Source organism: Microcaecilia unicolor, chromosome 14 (assembly GCF_901765095.1).
Source record: "Microcaecilia unicolor chromosome 14, aMicUni1.1, whole genome shotgun sequence".
In the NCBI taxonomy this organism is placed as follows: domain Eukaryota; kingdom Metazoa; phylum Chordata; class Amphibia; order Gymnophiona; family Siphonopidae; genus Microcaecilia; species Microcaecilia unicolor.
In genome coordinates, this window is record NC_044044.1 from 26331388 (window position 1) to 26353555 (window position 22168).

The following is a 22168-nucleotide window of genomic DNA, read 5'->3' on the forward strand; positions in this document are numbered from 1 at the left end:
TTATCCTGCGAGCTTGTAGTATGCTCAGGAGGCGCCTCTGCTTCATTCAGATATCACAGAAGATTCTTCGCACAATTAACGCATTATTTATTATTTAAGAACTTGTCAATTATGAAAGCAAAGAGAGAAAAGAGAAAGCGGGAGCTTTCCTTCCCTTAGGGGCTCATTTGAAAGCACTTACAAAATTCCATAGGTTGCTATGCAACTTTGGGAGTCTAAGTGCTTTGAAAATACGTCAGTGTTTCACAATATACAGGAACAAATTGTAATTCTGCATATTGTCTCCTAATTATTCAAAGGCTCTACACATTGTAACGCATGAACTAGGACTACATCCTAGGACATTGCTACTACTGCTACTACTTATCATTTCTATAGCGCTACTACATGTACGCAGCGCTGTACACTTGAACATAAAGAGACAGTCCCCGCTCGAAAGAGCTTACAATATAATCAGGACAAACAGGACAATTAGGGGATAAGGACAAAGAGTAGCAAGATTCCGGAATCCCAAAGAGTAACAAGATTCCGTGCAGAATCCCAGAGAGTAGCAAGATTCCGTGCAGAATCCAACGAGAAGCAAGATTCTGGAATCCCAAAGAGTAACAAGATTCTGTGCAGAATCTGAAAGAGTAGCAAGATTCCGGAATCCCAAGGACTACTACAACTACTACTTATCATTTCTATAGCGCTACTAGACGTACGCAGTGTTGTACACTTGAACATGTAAGAGACAGTCCCTGCTCGACAGAGCTTACAATCTAATTAGGACAAGCAGGACAAATAAGGGAAAAGGACAAAGAGTAGCAAGAATCCACAATTCCAGGAATAACATGTATAGAATGTTTGTACGTTTGGGAAGCTTGCCAGGTGCCCTTGGCCTGGATTGGCCGCTGTCGTGGACAGGATGCTGGGCTCAATGAACCCTTGGTCTTTTCCCAATGTGGCATTACTTATGTACTTAGCGACATGGGCAAACTATGCCAAAACATCGATTGTTGTCTAGTATATTTGTAGTAGGTGTTCTAGATTCCTTCTATATATTGCTCTGGGATCCACCGGTAGGATTATACCCAGATACACAAATTCTTCCCTAGCCCATCTAAGCGAGAACTCCCCCCTCCACCGTCGCCTTAACCCTGGGTTGGTAAGCAATCCCTCCGATTTTTGCATATTCAGCTTAAATCCCAAGGAAGCCCCACATTCAGCAAAGCTCTCAAGAAGAGCTGACAGTGATTCTGCCGGGGAGGTCAAATGGACCAGTATATCATCGGCAAAGACCGATATTTTAAATTGAAATGGTCCCATAGAAACTCCTTTGATCTCTGGGTTCCCCATTACCTCCCGTATCAAGGGGTCTAGCGACAAGGCAAACAATGGGGGGGGGGGGGACAAAGGGCAGCCCTGGCGCGTTCCCCGACTGATTGGAAAGGGTGTGGAAAAGAGGCCATTCACCATTACCCTGGCCGATGGGGCGCCATACAAAGTGTGTATTGCTCTACCAAAATGTCCTCCTATACCATATTTCCCCAACACCCCAAACAGGGAGTCCCAACTAACCCTATCAAAAGCTTTCTCAGCATCAAAACTGATCAATAGGGAATCCTGCTGTTGGGCGCGCACCCACTCCATAGAGGCTAGTATTGTCCTAATGTTCTTAACTACTTGTGTCCCCTTGACAAATCCCACTTGAGGGTCTGCTATAACAGAAGGAAAAACTCTCGCCAGCCTATTTGCCAGGATCGTTGCCCATAATTTTGCTTCAAAACATTAATGAGATAGGTCTATAAGAATCTGGGCGATTAGGGTCCTTCCCTGGTTTAAGAAAGACCATAAATGTCTGCTATTCATAATGACGAAGGCAGAGTACTTTTTTCTATACACGCATTAAAGAATGCTGCCAGGGGGTGTTTAACATCTGTAATGAAGCGTTTATAAAACTCCGCCCTGTAGCCATCCGGTCCAGGTGCTTTGCAAAGGGCGCTACTCCCTACCGCTCTCTGTATTTCTTCAGAATCTATTGGCCTGTGTAGAGCAGCCGACTGAGTCCCTGAGAGTGTTGGCAAATCTAAACTGTCTAGATGGGTATTAGGATCCAACTGATCAGAAGTATCTGCCTCATAAAGCTGGGCATAAAAATTATGAAAGATCTGCAGGATTTCTGAATCAGTGTGCACTACCCTTCCCGAGGGATGATGTAGCGAGAGAACCTTTTGTAGGCCTTGTTTCCGCCTCACCAGTTGGGCCAAAAAGGCGGCCAGGTTTATTCCCATACTTATAGAGCTGGTATTTGAAATAAGCAGCTGATTTCCCTGCCCTCTGATGCAGTAGTTCCTTCAAAGCAGTCTGACTTGTTAGAAGTTGGACCCTCAGGGAGTTAGTTTGGGTTTGCCCCATATTCTCTACGGAGTTTTACTAGATTCCGCTCCAATCTAAAGATATCGTTGTCCCTGCGTTTCTTCTTTGCAGAGCTATAGGCAATTATCTCACCCCGCATAACAGCCTTAGCAGATTCCCAATAAAGTACTGGGTCCTGACTGTGTTCCTGATTATAAAATTGATAATCTGCCCACTTTTCTCTAATATAGGCCAGGAAGGTCTGGTCATGATACAGTTCCAATGTGGTGCAGACCTTAAAAGCAATGCGTTCTTTGATTGGGAGCCAGGGCAGTTTTTCTTGGAGGAGTTTGGCGCTATCATAACGTGTTTTTCCAAATATAAGCCTGGCTGCTGTGTTCTGGGCGGTCTGACGTTTCTTTATAATTTGTTCTTTGCATCCCGCATAAATTCCATTGCAGTAATCGGCATGGCTTAATACCATTGATTGTATCAGGTTGCGAAATATAGCCCTCGGGAAGAATGGTTTCATGCGTTTGAGTTTCCACATTGAGTGAAACATTTTCTTTATGGTAGATTTCGCTTGGTTCTCTAGAGTGAGATTTCGGTCGATTGTTACTCCGAGAATTTTTAGGTTGTCTGAGATGGGGAGGGTGTGACCTGGGATGCTTAGGTTTTGGGGTTTGTATGTGTTGTGTTGGGAGGAGATGATGAGACAGTGTGTTTTTTCTGTGTTGAGTTTTAATTGGAATGCATTTGTCCATGAGTCCATGATGTTCAAGCTGAGCTTGATTTCGTTGTTGATTTCTGACAGATCTTGTTTGCATGGGATATATATTGTGACGTCGTCTGCATAAATGAATGGGTTGAAGCCTTGAGTGGATAGGGCCTTGGCTAGTGGGGTCATCATGAGGTTAAAAAGGATCGGTGATAATGGTGGGTAATTCAATAGAAATCTTAGGAGGTGAATAAGGGTGAGGGAAGAGAGGATGCTGAGCTGAAGATTATGGGAAAGAGATATTTAGATGATTCCATTGATGTCTATGTTATATTGGGAAGATAATATTTAAGAGAAGTGTCAGCTCTGAAGGTGAATGACGTGGGTACAGTAAACGATAGTTAAGAAGCTGAATCTTGTCTTATTGTCCCAGTACATTTTATTTTTAAAGGCACATCACATTAACATCAAAATATAAATAACATATTTATTGCATAGTTCAAATAAAAACAAATTTACATATCTTTATTCAATATAATTATTTTGATTGCCAGGTTTCTTATCCAGAGAGCTTTACAAATTAGAGCTTGGGGGGGGGGGGGGAGGTTAGTTGATGTTCTCAGGGTCATCCCATGAGTGACATCATCAGTACAATTGTAGGTCTTTGGAAATCTCTTATATCTCCATTCCTGCCTGTTCACATTTTCCTTGTAAAGCACAATGTTGGCTGGTCATTTTACTGGACCTATTGATCTAGGCTATCCACTTCTTATTCTCAAAAGCCACCAATGCATCAGGTTTGCAGTATATCTGTAATAAATATGCATGAGAGATATTTGCATACAGTGGAGGTAGTAGGCATGCAGATCTCTCTTGTGTATATTCATTGCAGATATCCTGAAAAGCTGATCTGTTAGCAGCCCTTGAGGACCAGGAATGAAGACCAAGGCTATAGATTTTTGGTCTTCACTTTTTATTCTGCCCATAACCACCTTCAAAGTCATAATAGTAAATTGTTTTAGACAACCCTTTAACCTTGGACATCTGACTTCTAGGTTTTAATAGCAAAATCTGCAATCTTTAATCTTCTATTTCTGTACATTGCTGTCAGGGTCATCATAATAATTTGAAGATCTTTAAACATCCTTCCTACTTCTTCCCACCAACTTCTGAGTCATCATAAGAGATTATTTAGTCTTTCCTTCTGCCAACTGTCCTCCTCAGAGCCTTCTTCACTTCCTTGTTTCTTAAGCTATAGATGATGGGATTCAGTACAGGAGTTACAAATGAGTAGAAGACAGACACCACCTTGTCTGTATGGAATCGAGCTCTGGCTGTTGGCCTTATGTACATAAAGATGACCGCTCCATAATAGATGCTGACAACAACAAGGTGGGAGCCACAGGTGGAAAATGCCTTCATCCGACCGGTGTTGGAAGTGATGCCCAGTACTGTGGAAATGATGTACACGTAGGACACCATGGTAAAGAGGAAGCAACTCCAGATCACACACCAAGCCAGAATGTAAAAAGAGCGTTCACTGAGGGACGCGTCCGTGCAAGACAAGGTCAACAAGGGAGCAAAGTCACAATAGAAGTGGTCGATTTCATTGGGACCACAGAAATACAAACTGGACATCCAGACTGCTGGCATCAAGGGAGCTAAGATGCCACCCACCCAGCAGCTGATGGCCAACTCTGCACAAACCCTGTAGGTCAAAATACTGGTATAGCGCAATGGATTGCAGATGGCCACATAGCGATCATAGGACATCAGGGCCAACAGAAAGTTTTCAGTTGCAGCCAGGAGGAAAAGGAAGTAGAATTGAGCGATGCAGCTCTGGACGGAGATGGTTTTATGTCCTGTCATCAAGTCAGCCATCATTTTCGGAATGAAGGCAGTGGTGTACCACATCTCCAGGAAGGAGAAGTTGGAGATGAAGAAGTACATGGGCCTATGGAGGTGTGGCTCCAGTTTCACCACGCTGATGATGGCAACATTAGCCGTGATGGTGAAGATGTAGACTGCCAAGAAAAGAGTGAACAGGAAGATCTGCAACTGGGGGACAGCAGGGAACCCAACCAGAACGAACTCAGTCACCGCAGTGCTGTTTGTCCTTCCCATTTGGTTCAGTTCTACAGAAAAAAAAATGACATGGAGAGACATTAGAATTCATTCTTATATATAACAGCAATAATTGTGCTTTTCCTAGAACTCTCATTCAAAGGCAATTGTATAACTAGATGCTCACAAGTACGTGCCCCTTTACGCATGTAAGCATAGAGGAAATTAGCGAACATGAGTGTACGCACCCTAAGCCCTGTTTTACAAGGGCAGACGTAAGTGCGGTAGCATGCAATTGCAAGAGATGTACATGTAGGCAGCAGGAAGCTTATCCAGGTTGTGACGCCGGGGGCGGCGGAGAGCAGACCACGTAGGCACGCACATGAATCGCGTAGGTGTGACGAACCACCTGCAAAAATAGGCACCAGCACCATTGGAAGTCCTGGCGTCCCACCTATCTACACCTCTGAGGGGCAGGACACGGGCAGAATACATCAAGTTATACACACCCTTGCCACATTGGGGCACTCATAGTTACATGAGGTCTACAGCTGGCGTAACTGCAGGCATCTAAATTTTAGGTGTGCCAGTACTGCGTTACACCAGCATTCGGTAATGGAATCAGGGTGTCCGGGTGCCATCACAGAATAGGCACTTACATAAGTACATAAGTAATGCCATACTGGGAAAAGACCAAGGGTCCATCGAGCCCAGCATCCTGTCCACGACAGCGGCCAATCCAGGCCAAGGGCACCCGGCGAGCTTCCCAAACATACAAACATTCTATACATGTTATTCCTGGAATTTTGGATTTTTCCAAGTCCGTTTAGTAGTGGTTTATGGACTTGTCCTTTAGGAAACCGTCCAACCCCTTTTTAAACTCTGCCAAGCTAACCGCCTTCACCACTTTCTCCGGCAACGAATTCCAGAGTTTAATTACACGTTGGGTGAAGAAAACTTTTCTCCGATTTGTTTTAAATTTACTACACTGTAGTTTCATCGCATGCCCCCTAGTCCTAGTATTTTTGGAAAGCGTGAACAGACGCTTCACATCCACCTGTTCCACTCCACTCATTATTTTATATACCTCTATCATGTCTCCCCTCAGCCGTCTCTTCTCCAAGCTGAAAAGCCCTAGCCTCCTTAGTCTTTCTTCATAGGGAAGTCGTCCCATCCCCGCTATCATTTTAGTCGCCCTTCGCTGCACCTTTTCCAATTCTACTATATTTTTCTTGAGATGCGGCGACCAGAATTGAACACAGTACTCAAGGTGCGGTCGCACCATGGAGCGATACAACGGCATTATAACATCCTCACACCTGTTTTCCATACCTTTCCTAATAATACCCAACATTCTATGCGCTTTCTTAGCCGCAGCAGCACACTGAGCAGAAGGTTTCAGTGTGTTATCGACGACGACACTTCCCACGCTGCATTGGGGCATCTAAAAGGAGGCACCAACTTCTGGAATTGCCACCATAGGTCTCTTTTGTAGGTAAAGAAGGGAACTTATGCGGTCTCGGAAAATTCACAAACCCTTCATCTAAAACAAGAGATCATTATAATATGAAGCTCAGAGGAGTGGGGGGGGGGGGGGGGGGGAGAGACCCAGAAGTAACATCCAAAAATAAGTGTATTGGATGCATGGATCAGCCTCCAAAGTATTGTAATTCAAAAGGGTAAAGGATTTTGGATTTGATACACCACCTTCCTTGGGTACAACCAAAGCAGTTTACATAGGTTATATGCAGGTACTTTTTCTACCTCTAGTGGGCTCACAATCTAAGCTTGTACCTGGGGCAATGGAGGGTTAAGTGACTTGCCCAGGGTCACAAGGAGCTGCAGTGGGAATCAAACCCAGTTCTCCAGGATCAAATTCCACTGCACTAACCAGTAGCAACAGTGGAGGAGTAGCCTAGTGGTTAGTGCACTGGACTTTGGTCCTGGGGAACTGGGTTTGATTCCCACTGCAGCTCCTTGTGACTCTGGGCAAGTCACTTAACCCTCCATTGTCCCTGGTACAAAAATAAGCACCTGAATATATGTAAACCACTTTGAATGTACTTGCAAAAAAACCTCAGAAAGGCGGTATATCAAGTCCCATTTCCCTTTCCCTTATGACATCACAATATCAGAAGTGAGCCAAGTATCAGGCAATCAAGCCATTGTGACATCACTGATGAGGTTGGCTCAGGCATTGGTGGAATGAGGCATTATGACATCACAGTATCAGCTCCAGTGGAGGAGTAGCCTAGTGGTTAGTGCAGTGGACTTTGGTCCTGGGGAACTGAGTTCAATTCCCACTGCAGCTCCTTGTGACTCTGGGCAAGTCACTTAACCCTCCATTGCCCCTGGTACAAAATAAGTACCTGAATATATGTAAACCGCTTTGAATGTAGTTGCAAAAAAAACCTCAGAAAGGTGGCATATCAAGTCCCAGTTCCCTTTCCCATGTAGAATCTCAAATAGGGAAATGGGATTTGATATACTGCCTACCTTTCTGTGATTTCTGTAACTACATTCAAAGCAGTTTACATGGTATATACAGGTACTTATTTGTACCTGGGACAATGGAGGGTTAAGTGACTTGTGCAGAGTCACAAGGGGCTGCAGTAGGAATCAAACCTAGTTCCCCAGGTTCTCAGCTCACTGCCACTAACCATTAGGCTACTCCTGGAACAAGCAAAGAGGATATCAGTTTGTGAGAAAAAAAGCCAGAGACCAACAGAGGTCGATGCCAAGGCTTCCCATATCTGAATGGCCACCCCATAACCAGTCAGGATTTGAGGATATGAATATGCACGAGACAAAGGTCTCCAATCTAAGCAGATTTATGCACATTTATTCTGGATATTGCTGTAGGGTCTATGTCACTAAACGTTTCTTTTTTGGCACATTTCACAAACGTGAGAACCTATTGGTGAGACCGTATCCATCTGTCTGTCCGTCCATCTGTCCATACTGTGACAAGGCTACATCCCCGATGGATAGAGTGAAGCAGCAAAACCATGAACTACATATCCCAGAATGCATTTCCAGTCCTAGCTGTGAGATCCCAGGGGATAGGCAAGCTGGCCATATACCGTCTCTGACCACAAGAGGGAGGGTGAATGAAGGAGCCAGTTCCCGGGACCAGCAATCGGTATATCATGGTGCCCACCTGTAATAGGGAGGGGTGGGCTGAGAAGCAGGAGGAGGATTGGATGGCAGAGGGAATTAATCAGCCTGAGCAGGGGAAGGAGGCAGAATGGAATGGGAGCTTGAGAGCTGAGGAAGGCCGCCCCTGAAGGTTTGGAAACCTACATGGTTTTGGAATTTATTTTGGTTTAAACCCTGCTTAAGTAGAGAAGCCTGGTTTTCTTTTGGTGAAATCTGATTATTTTGAGAACCTCTGAAGTTGGAAGGCTTGTTTATGAAGGAGGGCTGCCTGGTGGGAAGAGGGGTTCAGTTCAGGAGGAGAGGAGCAGTGCAGGCTGAAAATCCTTGGGCAAGACAGGTCCCTAAAGAACTGAAGCAGGCTGAAATACCTTGGGTGGAAGGAAGTCCCAAAAGTATTGAACCTCCTGAAAGTAAAGGCTGCTTGGTGATTAACATTGTCTTGAGGGGAAATCCTGCTTGTGGGACAAGTACTATTTGTTTGGAAATCCCTGCTTTTTTTTGGTCCCAGTCAGTAGCAAAGGACTATTGCATTCCCCTCCTGGAAGGGGGCAAAGTCTTTGTGTAATTGGTTGATGTACTAAGCAAGGCAGAACAGCCCTGCCTGAGAAGCAAGTCTCTATTCTGGAGGGAAGTTTTGTTTATGAATCTGGAAAATAAAGGAATGTTTTTGAAGTATTTCCTGGTGGCAGTTTTGTGAAGTTCTGGCTATTCATGGGAGGCAGCTTCCTCCCCTGTACTGGAGCAGCGGGCCTGTTTACAGTACACACATTGGTGAGCGCCTATGCATGGCCACATGCCTGTACTGAAGGGGTCATATACCACGTAAGGTGTATATCAGGCAAAGAAGACCCAAGAGCAGAGGATTGAGCAGGGGGGCATCCATTTTGCTGCTCTCATTCCTGCTGTCAGACAGTGGGAGGAGAAGCGGGATCCTCAACAATGTGGAACTGATAAGCAGGAGGTTTGCCATTACTGTCATTGCTGCTACAAATTTCTGCCAGTGCAGCTGACGTTTTGGAAGGGGGGGGGGTGTATATTGCTACTACTACTACTACTTATCATTTCTATAGCACTACTAGACATATGCAGCGCTGTACACTTGAACATGAAGAGACAGTCCCTGCTCGACAGAGCTTACAATCTAATTAGGACAGACAAACAGGACAAATAAGGGATAAGGACAAAGAGTAGCAAGATTCTGTGCGGAATCCCAAAGAGTACGAAGATTCCGGAATCCCACAGTAGCAAGATTCTATGTGGAATCCCACAGAGTAGCAAGAGTCTGGAATCCCAAAGACGACTACTACTACTTATCATGTCTATAGCTCTACTAGACGTACGCAGCGCTGTACACCTGAACATGAAGATACAGTCCCTGCTCGACAGAGCTTACAATCTAATTAGGACAGACAAACAGGACAAATAAGGGATAAGAACAAAGAATAGCAAGATTCTGTGTGGAATCCCAAAGAGTAGCAAGATTCCGGAATCCCACAGTAGCAAGATTCCGGAATCCCAAAGACTACTACTACTACTTATCATTTCTATAGCGGTACTAGACATACGCAGTGCTGTACACTGGACATAAAGAGACGGTCCCTGCTCGACAGAGCTTGCAATCTAATTAGGACAAACAAACAGGACAAACAAGAGATAAGGGAATATTAAAGTGAGGATGATGAGATAAGGGTTCTGAACAAGTGAATAAGGGTTAGGAGTTAAAAGCAGCATTAAAAAGGTGGGCTTTTAGCTTAGATTTGAAGACGGCCATATTGGGCTGAATGAGTGATATAAAATGTGCCTACTTGCAATGCCTATGGGATGCCCTTTTCAACTTGTTTGGATTTGCATAGTTTTTTTTTTCTACTCTTTTAGTATTTTTATTGATTTTCAATACAAATGCAATCAAAAAACAACAACTAGGCAATAGCGAACAATTGTACAAAATTAGTGAAAAGAAAAAAAGGGGGGGGGGGGAAATAAGGAGGTTACATAATAGAGGTACATTTCAATCAAAGGTCACATATAACCAAAGAACAACAGTTAATGATATATAGCACAACATGCTACGCTAAGAATCTTTAAAGTAAGATAAAAGTGGAGACCATTTCTCCTCATGCAGAGCAAATTTGAGTGATTTTTTTTTAGCCAGATATGTTTCATATTTATATGTTTGGAACACTAGGTTCCACCATTCTTGGTAGGTAACCTGGTTCAAAGATTTCCAATGCAAAAATATTTCCTTCAAAGCCAGTGAGATCATAGTATTGACAATTGCACATCCACTAGGTTTTAGGTTGTTCTTTAAAGCATTGGTCTTGGAGTATCACATACTTATAAAGGTTTTTTTTTTTTCATAGTAACATAGTAGATGACGGCAGAAAAAGACCTGCACGGTCCATCCAGTCTGCCCCAGAAGATAAATTCATATGTGCTACTTTTTTTATTTGTACTGTCCTCTTCAGTGCACAGACTGTATAAGTCTGGCCAGTCCTATCCCCGCCTCCCAACCACCAGCTCTGGCACAGACCGTATAAGTCTGCCCAGCACTATCCCCGCCTCCCAACCACCAACCCCGCCTCCCAACCACCAGCTCTGGCACAGACCGTATAAGTCTGCCCAGCACTATCCCTGCCTCCCACCACCGGCTCTGGCACAGACCGTATAAGTCTGGCCAGCCCTATCCCCGCCTCCCAACCACCAACCCCGCCTCCCAACCACCAGCTCTGGCACAGACCGTATAAGTCTGCCCAGCACTATCCCTGCCTCCCACCACTGGCTCTGGCACAGACTGTATAAGTCTGCCCAGCACTATCCCCGCCGCCCAACCACCAGCCCCGGCACAGACCGTATAAGTCTGCCCAGCACTAGTCCTGCCTCCCAGCCCCAGCACAGACCATATATGTCTGCCCACACTAGCCCCGCCTCCCAACCACCAGCTCTGGCACAGACCGTATAAGTCTGCCCAGCACTATCCCCGCCTCCCAACCACCAACTCTGGCACAGACCTTATAAGTCTGCCCAGCACTATCCCTGCCTCCCACCACCGGCTCTGACACAGACCGTATAACTCTGCCTAGCACTATCCCTGCCGCCCAACCACCAGCCCCGGCACAGACCGTATAAGTCTGCCCAGCACTAGTCCCGCCTCCCAACCACCAGCCCCAGCACAGACCATATATGTCTGCCCACACTAGCCCCGCCTCCCAACCACCAGCTTCAGCCTGAGAGTTTTCAGAACTGTTTCACCCCCTCTCCCTCTGCTCCAGTTTGGCCATTGGTTCACCCATAGCCTCAGATTATCTCATCCAAAACTATCAGCTGTAGGAAAATCACATCTGCAGCTTAATGGTCAATTTTAAACTCTGGAGCAGAATGGTGTGGAAAAATGTTACAAGGTCACATGGTTTTTGACTAGATACTTGAATATCCTGCAGCATTTTGAAAAACAAAAATCATGCTGATTTCAAAATAAAATCTGTAAAAACCACTGTGGGAATTTCATACAGTTTTTCTTTTCTTTTTTTCTTGCCAACCTGCCTTTTTATGGTGGCTTTTAAGGGTTCTTTTGACTCAGGAGTGCATTCTCCACTTTAGACGCCACCGCGCCCCATTCTGCATTCTCAACCAAGAACAAATCATCATCCCTTGTCCAAATCATTACAAAAGACGTGAAAAAGTAACAGTGCCAAGAACTGGTCCCCGAGGTATCTCACAACTGACACCGCCGTGATTAGAGCTGCTGCCACTGATTCTTACCCCAACGACCAACCTTTAAGCCCTGCAAAAGGAATAAGTCTCTAAGCGGAAACAAAAGCCCCCCCCGTGTCAAAATGATTCTTTGAGAGGCTGCTGGTGTGTGTGTGTGTCTCCTCTGTGACTCTCGGCTCAGACCAGCAAAGTTTCCTAGTTATGCTTTGCATTTTGCTAAGTTACTTCAGAGTGTCAGTGGAAGAGGAAGCTCAGAGTGTGTTCTGCTTTTGATATTAATTTCTTTCTCCAGAAGTTAAATAAAAAACTAGGTGTAGAAGTGATCCCTTTATGCAATGTTTTCACATGTCTATATTCAGTTTACTGGCTAAAAAAAAATCATTTTTTTCACATAATTAGTTGCTGCACAGAGAAAATGGAGCATAAAAGTCCTTTCTTTAACTGATGTTTATTATGTGCACTTAAATAAGGCAGTTAACAAAGAGTAATTATCTCAGTTAAGGAAAGGAACACCAAATTAATTAAATAGGACAGATACAACTCATGCATAAAATTAACAAATAGGGAAAACAAGATGATATCAGACAATTAGCTGGTAACATTAGACATGTCTTGTGACCATATACACAACCTGGACTTCCCATTCCAGTTCCTATGTGCAGGAACTATACCTGTGAAAGAAGATTTTAAGATGTACCCATTTTGCTTCAGACCAAGGCAACAGACAAATCTGGAACTCTTGCCATGCAGTTTTCAGGTACAAGAAACTTTCTATTGGTCTTCAAATCACCATTTCTATTTTCTGCTATCAGGACTTGGACACAGTAGTCTACAGTAGAAGCATTATTTTATCGTGCCGATGGCAAAGTTATCCAGAAATGCAGAGCACGAATTTTCAAAAAGCTCAAAAATGAGTCTACGATATCCTTGGATAACAGATCTGTTGGACCTATAGAAGAAGGTTCACATAGGATCCAGTTTACACCAGGGCTAATACAGATCCTGGAACGCTACCCAAGAGAGACACAGGAGAGATATCACTGTGATATGTGCTGCAAGAAAGATGTCACATCTGGTTATTCACATTCCCCCAGATTCTATATATGGAGCCCAGATTTACAAGCCCAAGATGTGCATGGAAATTAATTGAGTAAATCACATCGCACTGAAACTGGCCTTCTAGGATTCACTACTGCAATCTTCCAAAGATAATTATACATATCTCACTCAATCTCAACACTGCCTTTGATCTCCTATTGACCCGATTACGAGACAGTTCTTGATTGGTTCTATCAGGGCTCCATCCTTTCCCCAACTGTTCAATATTTTCATGTCCCCGTTGCTTACCTTGATCCAATTTCTTGGCCTCCACATCATTTGTCTCCATCCAAATCATACCTGGCCTTGACTACAACAAACCTTGTGGCCCCTCTACTTTGAGAAAAAAAAAACTGGCTACCAATTACTCGTAATTTCCTTTAAGATTCTTTCTCTAGTTCTCATCTCTACTCTTCCATTCCTTACCAACCCTTCAGAAATCTCAGATCCACCGATGCCAATCACCTTGTTGTCAATCCTTTCGAGTTGTTTGTTTCGACCACAACGAACAAAGATTTTTCTGCGTTGTGGATCCTACCTTATGGAATGCCCTTCCCCCTTGCCTATGCCTAAAACAAGTTCAAATTTGATCTCAAAACTTTTCTCTCTAAAGATGCCTTCCAATTATAACTGCTTCCACCTTAGCATACAAGTGAGAGGAATCTGTGCCAGTTGGCGTCTCAGATTTGTCTAAACCAAACTATCCTTCCTCTATCCTGTGACAGACTGTAGTTCCTTTTTGATCGTTAACAATCTTTTAGATACAGGGAACTGCTCTGAAAGGTTTCTAGAGGGCAAATACAAATCAACTTGAAACTTAACTATCAATAATTGGGTGCAAAAAAAAAACAATTATCAAAGTGAATTGGCACTCATTAAAATTTGCACATTCATATGGCTGCCCACATCTTTACGGCGCAGATCCTAATTCTACTAGCACGTAACTCAAAAGGGAGAATAGCCTTGGGCATGGCAGGGGGCATGACAGGGGCATTCCAAAAATTTGCATGCGTAGTAATAGAATGTGGCCTCAGCAACACCTAAATTGAGTGCCAGCATTTACTTCAGGTTTCAGCAGGCGTAAGTCCAGCGTCTAAAGTTAGATAACGGGAATCGGGGCTATGCATGATTCTATAAAGGGCACGTTCTGAGAAAGTCTTCATGACTTTCTTCAGGGGGGGGGGTCATTAAGAGGTTGATTTTCGTGGCCATTCACATGGGTACATGGAGAATTTTGCACAAACGTTTGTTTTCCTGAAAACTGCTTTCGCTTCCTATGGTTGGCAGTATGTGCAGTGTTCCATTTCTATGGCTATATTTAGGGGAGGCTTTCTCGGGCGTAAGTTTTATGTGAATCAAAAAAATAACACTCATAAGTAGTGTTTTCAAGCCTACACACACTTTTTTCTCTTGAAAAATCTACCCATGAGACAAACAAATGCAAAAGCCTGCTGTTGCTTTATTCCCACTACAGGTTTCAAAGCAACAGCAGGCAGGTACTTTCGATTCAAACTTGATGCAGAGTTCCCAAGTGAAGTACCCATAGTGATCAACCTGAAAACTGACTGCTGAAAGAACCAGCCAGGGAAATGCTGAGAACTCGAGGCTGAGAGAGGAACATACCTGGTGTTGAAACCTCCCACAAGCCTTCATCTTTTGATAATTTATAATCTGGTCCAATTAAAAGAGGCACGGAGAGACTCTGGTTTTCTCCAGGAAAATGTCCCAGTTATCTGATGCCCGTTCTACACTGCTGCCTATAAAATGACCCACAAGTAATCTTTGAAGCATCAGGGACTTTGGGATCAGTTACACAGTTTCCCCCCCTCCCACGCACCCACCCCAATTTTCATCCAGACAGCTTAAGAGAGAATGAGAGATGCCAAGTTCCTTTACCCGACAGCAAAGAAAGCAGGGAGAGTGGGGGGAAGCGAAGCCTTTCTCCTTCTTATATCTCAACACTGATCTGTGTATGAGAGCTGTATGTGTCAGACTTTCCCCATGAGGGTGAGGAGAGGTCCCAGGCCTCTACAGGTTGCCAGCTGTAACCGTTTCTAATCACCCAGCTTTGATGAGTTTCTAATTTTGCTGACATCTGTAGCCTAAAATCATGTTCCCTTTGCCTGTAGTTTGAGCATTATTGTATGGAAAGTGTCATTCTCACATGACAACATGGGGTAGAATTTGATATAAGCTTTGTTTGAAATACCACCTACAGAAGCCATATCATTACAATAATAAGCAAAGACTAACCAAAGCTGAAGAGAAATGAAAGAAAAAAAAATCAATTTCCAATGAAAAAGACGAGAGAAGGAATGAAGTAAGAGGTAGCATCGGTCAACTAAAAGGTCACAGTTGCTCAAATCTCATCTCCAATCGCAAGGGTCAACCGTATTTTAATACCTACTTTAAAACAAGCACATGATTGGTCAAGCCTTAAACATAGTGGCACAAAAGTGAGAGAGAGAGCAAGGCATGAAAAAGAACAGAGCGTGTGATTCGACAAAAGGGCACCAAGAACGCATCCAATCTCAACCTTTCCATAAGAAGAAGATGCCTCCTTTTCTTTATAAAATAATAGTGTTATCTCTATTTTAGGCACAATCACTTATTCTAGCCATAGAGCTGGTGTAAATGTTCAAATCGATTATTAAAGAATATGCATACATTAGCATAATGTATATGTGTAAATGTGTGCCCACCCATAATCCACCCAAACTCTACCTATGTGATTGCCTACCTGCAAAATGCGCACCATTAAATATTGGTGTCTACTCACAGTATATCACATACATAACTTGAATACCAACATCTATGTGCATTCTTGCCATCTAAATCTAGGTGATTCCTTTTGGAATTACCCCCAATGTGTCTAGTTGTGTTCGTCTTGCTCTGGAAGGAGGCTGAATAAACAACATGTTGTTCTGGGAGGATCGTTCACACCTGCCACATCATCACTAATGCAGGGTAATGACATCAGGCAGTTGGAAGGGATGAGTCCACCCTAGAGGCTGTCTGCCTTCCCATTTGTTGGAAGTCATCATGTGATGACTGGGTGACATTCCACTGGTAACCATTTCTTCCTGTCGGGCACGTAAATTTTAGGAATGCCCATGATCTGGCCATGCCTCTTCCATAGCCACACCCCTTATGAGACTATGCTTATCAAGTTGTGTGCGTAAATTCTAATTAGTGCAGATAATTGCTTGTTAGTGGCCAATTGTTGGTGCTGATTTGTCTTGTTAACCAATTACGTTGCATGCGTAATTTGGCTGCGCAGCCAAAAGTCTGTGTGCATCTTCAGTCACCATGTATAGAACTCCCCCATAGTGGCTGAATATCACCACTAAATGGATATGCTTTGGCCCTTGCCCTCTTGACCTCTTCATCTCCATTAAGAAACACAGTCTCAAAAATGTAAGCATGAATATAACTTTTCTGAAGGAAACACCTCTAGAAGCAGCTCACCGTATTCACAAGGTGAGGGCTAGGGCTTCATCATCATCGGCGGCTAAAAACCTCCTTATTTTTCATATAACCGTTGGCATACTGAACTGGCTTAATATTGAAGACCGGAGAATTGATCTACTGAAGACTCTGCTGGTCCTGAGGCAGCTAATGTGAAACGGGACCTGTTGGCCACAGTCTGATCACGGTCTTGGCTGAAATAGGCTGCTCGTCTGCCTAAGTTAAGTAATTTTCTAGGACTACATGGCAGTGTGATGCATTTATAAATTGAAAAAATTAATTAAAAAATAAGGAGGTTTTTAGCCGCCGATGATGATGAAGCCCTAGCCCTCACCTTGTGAATACGGTGAGGTGCCTCTAGAGGCGTTTTCCTCCAGAAAAGTTATATTCATGCTTACATTTTTGAGACTGTGTTTCTATATTTATATGCATTGTTATAGTAGGAAGCCAGTTCCCTAATTTATTTATTTATTTTATTGCATTTGTATCCCACATTTCCCCACCTATTTGCGGGCTCAGTGTGGCTTACAATATATTGTGAATTATGGACATACAATATGTACAGTTCGGTTATGGGTTAACATTGTGAGGAGTTATGTGAAAACAGAATCGAGCCAAGCCATCGTTTGGCGTAGAAACATTGGAATGGTACAATGGGGGAAAAAATAGGGCGATAGAATAATGGCAAGGAGCCTTAGGTATAACTATTTTATATATGGGAGTGTTAATAGTGGTGTGAGTACGGGTAGGAGGGTACAAGAAAGTGTATTGATGCAATTCTGTTGGTGTGTGTATAGGCTTCATGTGTTTTGATCCTTGCCGTAAATTTTCTCAAAGAGATAGGTCTTCAGTCGTTTGCGGAAGTCGGTTAATTCGTAGATCATTTTCAGGTTGCGTGGTATTGTATTCCAGAGTTGCGTGCTCTTATAGGAGAAAGTTGATGCATGCAGTGCTTTGTATTTTACGCCTTTGCAGTTAGGGAAGTGGAGATTCAGGAAAGTTCGGGATGATCTTTTTGCGTTTCTGGGTGGCAGGTCTATTAAATCAGACATGTATGCAGGGGCTACACCATGAATGATTTTGTGGACTAATTATTATATCTATAGTCCATTCCTGTACAATGCCATAGAATCAAGTTGATCTCTGCTTTTCCCTTCACTGCCTTTCAGTTTAGGATTCTCTATGTTTATACTGCGTTGTCTTAAATGATGTCATTGTTTGTTCAATTTCATTCATCCTCCTCCTTTTCCAAGAATAAATAAATATTTTCTGATGCTATTCCTGAGTCTACCCCCTATGAACATCGTATCATGGGTTCTTGTTCTAGAAATCCTTCTCCACTGATGAAGGTTTGCTTATTGGGTATTACTTATGCCTTTGAGGTATTTGATCCCCCTTCTCGCTTCTCTTCTCTAGGTCATACTTATTTGGGTTTCTAAATGACACAGATGAGGTAAATGGCAGAAGAAAACCAGACATCCTTTGCCAGATTCATCCTGTTGGGCTTCTCGGACCTGTCGTTCCAAATGCAGTGTTTCCTGTTTACCCTTTTTCTAATTATTTATATAGTCAGCCTATGGGGCAGTTCAATGCTTATCACTGTGGTGATTCTGAACCCTGTTCTCCACACTCCCATGTACTTCTTCCGACGGAATTTGTCCTTTCTAGAAGTTTGTTACATTTCCGTCACCGTCCCCAACATGTTGGCCAACTTTCTGATGGAGGACAAAAGCATATCCTTTCAAGGCTGTGCAGCACAGATGTATTTCTTCCTTTTTTGGGGGGGTCACAAAATGTTTCTTCCTAGCAGTAATGGCGTACGATAGATATATGGCCGTCTGTAACCCCCCTGCATTACACCACCATCATGAGCAAGACAAAATGTGCTCTCTTAGTAGTTAGTTCATGGTTGGGTGGGATTACGTTGTCTCTGGGTCAAACCAGTTTTATCTTTAGTTTACCATACTGCGGCTCTAATGAAATCAACCACTTTTTTTTGTGACATCCCTCCCATTTTGAGACTGGCCTGCACTTACACATTCCTGAATGAAATCACCATATTTCTGGTCAGTGTTATCATTCTGCTCGTTCCTTTTTCGCTCATCCTATTCTCCTACATTCCGATTGTCTCCTCCATCCTGAAGGTCCGATCCACAGAAGGAAGGTGGAAGGCCTTTTCGACCTGCGCCTCCCATTTGATCTCCGTCTCTCTGTTCTACGGCACAGGGATGTTTACTTAACTACGGCCCAAATCCATTCATTCACCAAACAGCAACAGATTGCTGGCCCTTTTGTATAGTATTATAACCCCCATGTTGAATCCCATCTTCTACAGTTTGAGAAATAAAGATGTGAAAGGAACTCTACGGCATTCAATAGGTAGAAAAACATTGACTAGAACGTAAGGCAATAGGTTGGTTTTTAATGTTTTCCTGAAGTTCAGGTGGTCAAGGATTGTTTTCACAGCTTTTGGGAGGCCATTCCATAGTTGTGCGCTTATGAAGGAGAAGCCGGATGCGTAAGTTGTTTTGTATTTCAATCCTTTGCAATTTGGGTAGTGCAGGTTTAGGTATGATCTTGATGATCCGACTCTGTTTCTTGTTGGTAGATCTATAAGTTCTATCATGTATCCTGGGACTACGGCATATACAATTTTGTGGACTAAAGTACAGATTTTGAAGATGATCCGTTCTTTTATTGGGAGCCTAATGTATCCTAATTTAGCGTTTTTAGTCCATAGGAATATTATGGGCATCTACACAGTTAACGTGTGCTAATTTTTTAGTGTGCTCTAAAAAGGCTAGTGCGCCTTTGCAAACAGGGCCCTTTGTTTTGTATGAGAGAATTGGTGAGACTTCTTATACACCTGGGGAATTCTGGAATAACTATAATGGGGCATAAAATTCTGCCTCTTAAATGGTCTTTTATAGCATTGACCACGCTATATGTGCATAAACATGTTTGTGATGTCACATTCGTGCTTACTTTTACCCACAGTAGGGGGAGGCATTCCTAGGGGCAAGGTCTGGAATACGTTCATAATTTCGCATTTTCAAAAGCTTGCATGCATTGAAACTCAGGAAAAGAATCTGCATACATTATCAAGTGAGGATACCATTCCTGGGGATATTTTGCTTCAAAAATTGGAGTAAAAAGCATATGTGCACTTTTTTCACCCATGCCAATAATTATAAAATTATGCCCTAAATATTTAGTTGGTTGACTAGTTCACTGGATGGATAGAAGATCAGTTGGTTGGATGATTGGAAGGTTGGTTGCATCAATGCTTTGTTTGTTGGGGTTTTTTTTGCCGATTGATGGGTTGAATAGTTGCTTGGTTGATATATATAAATGATAGTTTGGGTATACAGATGAATAAATGGATGGATGACTGGTTGATTCATGCTCAAATTGAAGGTTGGTGGTGAAATGAATAATTGCAGGAAGTTCGGCTGGAGTTAATTGGTTGAATGATTGATTAAAGAGATGGATTGTACATTGGTTTGGATGGATAAAAAGATGGATACAAGATGATTGGATATTTGACTGATTTATTAAATTGTTGGTATGAATTTGACAGACCACTTATTTTGTTAATTAAGAAGTTGATGCAAGAGACCACACGGTAGAACCACACTAAAGAAGATAAATCAATGTCATCTGAAGAACATAAGCATTGCCATACTGGGATAGACCGAAGGTCCTTCAAGCCCAGTATCCTGTTTCCAACAGTGGCCAAGCCAGGTCACAAGTACCTGGGAAGATCTCAGAACAACAAAACAGATTTTATGCTGCTTATCCTACAATATGCAGTGCATTTTTCCAAGTTCATCTTAATAATGGCTTATGGATTTTTCTTTTAGGACATTAGCCAAACCTTTTTTAAACCCTGCTAAGCTAACTGCTTTTACCACATTCTCTAGCAATGAATTCCAGCTTCATCTAAAAATCTCCTTGGCCACCTAAATAGGGTGCCCAGTTAGTGCATATGCCCATCTCTTTAGCTCCCATATTGCTGTACAACTTTCTGGAAATATAATACAATACAATACAAATATAGAAACATAAACAGTAAGAACATAAATAGTAGCAATAATATAATAAATTAAAACCTCCCCAACAATAATAACCCTCATTCCCTATCTAGGAAAAAAGTAGGCCTTCAATTGTTTTCAAAACCTATGCAGACCTGTCATCTCCTTCAATTCATTTGGCAGTCCGTTCCAGCCCTCAGGGGCTGCCACTCAAAATGCTCTGGTCCGCTATCTCATGTCTTTCATACCCTTTATTGTTAGAAATCCCAAGAGATGATTTTGCAAAGGATGCAAATTTCGTCTTGAACTTTCCATTCCTAGACATGAATGACAATTGTGTCCTTGTGCCCATTCCCTTGAGTTGTCCATTCCTTAAGCCTGAGGCATCCATTCATAGAAATGTTTCTCAAATAAGCACTATTACCTTTGCTCATTAAATCATTTCCTGCCGATCTTTCTTTTTAGGGCCCCCTTCATTTCCTTATTTCTCAGGCTGTAGATCAAGGGGTTCAGCATGGGAATCACTATGGCATACATCAGGGCCAGGAGCCTTTCGCTACCAGATGCAAACTTTATCTTTGGAAGAACATAAGCAAAAACACCGGTGCTGTAGAACAGAACAACAGAGACTAGGTGGGAGGTGCAAGTGGAGAAGGTCTTGTGCCTCCCCTCCATAGAGCGGATCCTCAGGATTGCAGAGAGGATGGGAATGTAGGAAACGAGAATCAGAAGGAATGGGATGATTCCAACAAACAGGCTGTGTACAGAAACTCCAGTTTCAGCCATGTGCTTGTCTCCACAAGCCAACCTCACCATCACTGGCACATCGCAGAAGAAGTGGCTAATTCTAGGGCTGCAGTACTTTAAGCTGGATACCAGAAAGGCCTGTCCAAGAGCCAGTAGCATGGCTCCAGTGCAGGCACCTGCTGACAACTGAATGCAGAGCTTGCTGTTCACAATGATGGAGTAGTGCAAGGGGTTACAAACAGCCACATACCGGTCAAATGCCATCACTGTGAGGCAGTAGCACTCTGAGGTGCCCAGAAATATGAAGAAGTAGAGCTGAGTGATACAGCCCCCGAAGGAGATGTTCCTGCCCTCCACGAGGAGGTCAAACAGCATTTTGGGGACAGTAACAGTGGTGTAACAGATCTCCAGGAAGGAGAGGTTCCGGAGGAAAAAGTACATGGGAGTTTGGAGGGTGGAGCACATCAAGGTGAGAGAAATGATCAGGACATTCCCCAGCAGGGCGGCAGCATAGACATTCAAGAAAACTACAAAAAGCAGGAGCTGCAGGGGCCAGGAGAGGTCGGAGAACCCAAGAAAGCTGAAATCGGCCACAGACGTCTGGTTTTCAAAGGCCATTTCCAGGAATGTTTGGCTGGCTGGAGAGGGGCCTTTTTTTATCCTCTTTACAACAGGCCACTGTTTTCACAATAGCTGCACGGTCAATAGAGTGAAACAAAAGCTTGTTCGTGCAAACACGAATTCATTTGCAGAATTTATTGAATGGCCTCAAATCCTTCTACAACAAACACCACATAATAAATCCATTTTATTGTAACAAGTGGGCATTGGC

General features: G+C 43.2%; 2 protein-coding genes and 1 pseudogene across 2 annotated transcripts; 1 reads left to right on the plus strand and 2 right to left on the minus strand.

Annotated features, from left to right (window-relative positions):
• Window positions 1–4246: 4246 nt before the first annotated feature.
• Window positions 4247–5179, minus strand: LOC115457226 (olfactory receptor 6F1-like). Its single transcript, XM_030186652.1, has one exon. It carries the CDS (start codon window positions 5177–5179, stop codon window positions 4247–4249), a length of 933 nt encoding a protein of 310 aa, XP_030042512.1.
• Window positions 5180–18012: 12833 nt separating this feature from the next.
• Window positions 18013–18960, plus strand: LOC115457227 (annotated as a pseudogene).
• Window positions 18961–21027: 2067 nt separating this feature from the next.
• Window positions 21028–21954, minus strand: LOC115458384 (olfactory receptor 10A4-like). The gene has a single exon (XM_030188305.1). It carries the CDS (start codon window positions 21952–21954, stop codon window positions 21028–21030), a length of 927 nt encoding a protein of 308 aa, XP_030044165.1.
• Between the last annotated feature and the right edge of the window lie 214 nt (window positions 21955–22168).

What these genes read in the sequence shown, in the direction of transcription:
- LOC115457226 (XM_030186652.1), bottom strand. Translation starts at nt 5,179, where the DNA reads ATGGGAAGGACAAACAGCACTGCGGTGACTGAGTTCGTTCTGGTTGGG.
- LOC115458384 (XM_030188305.1), bottom strand. Translation starts at nt 21,954, where the DNA reads ATGGCCTTTGAAAACCAGACGTCTGTGGCCGATTTCAGCTTTCTTGGG.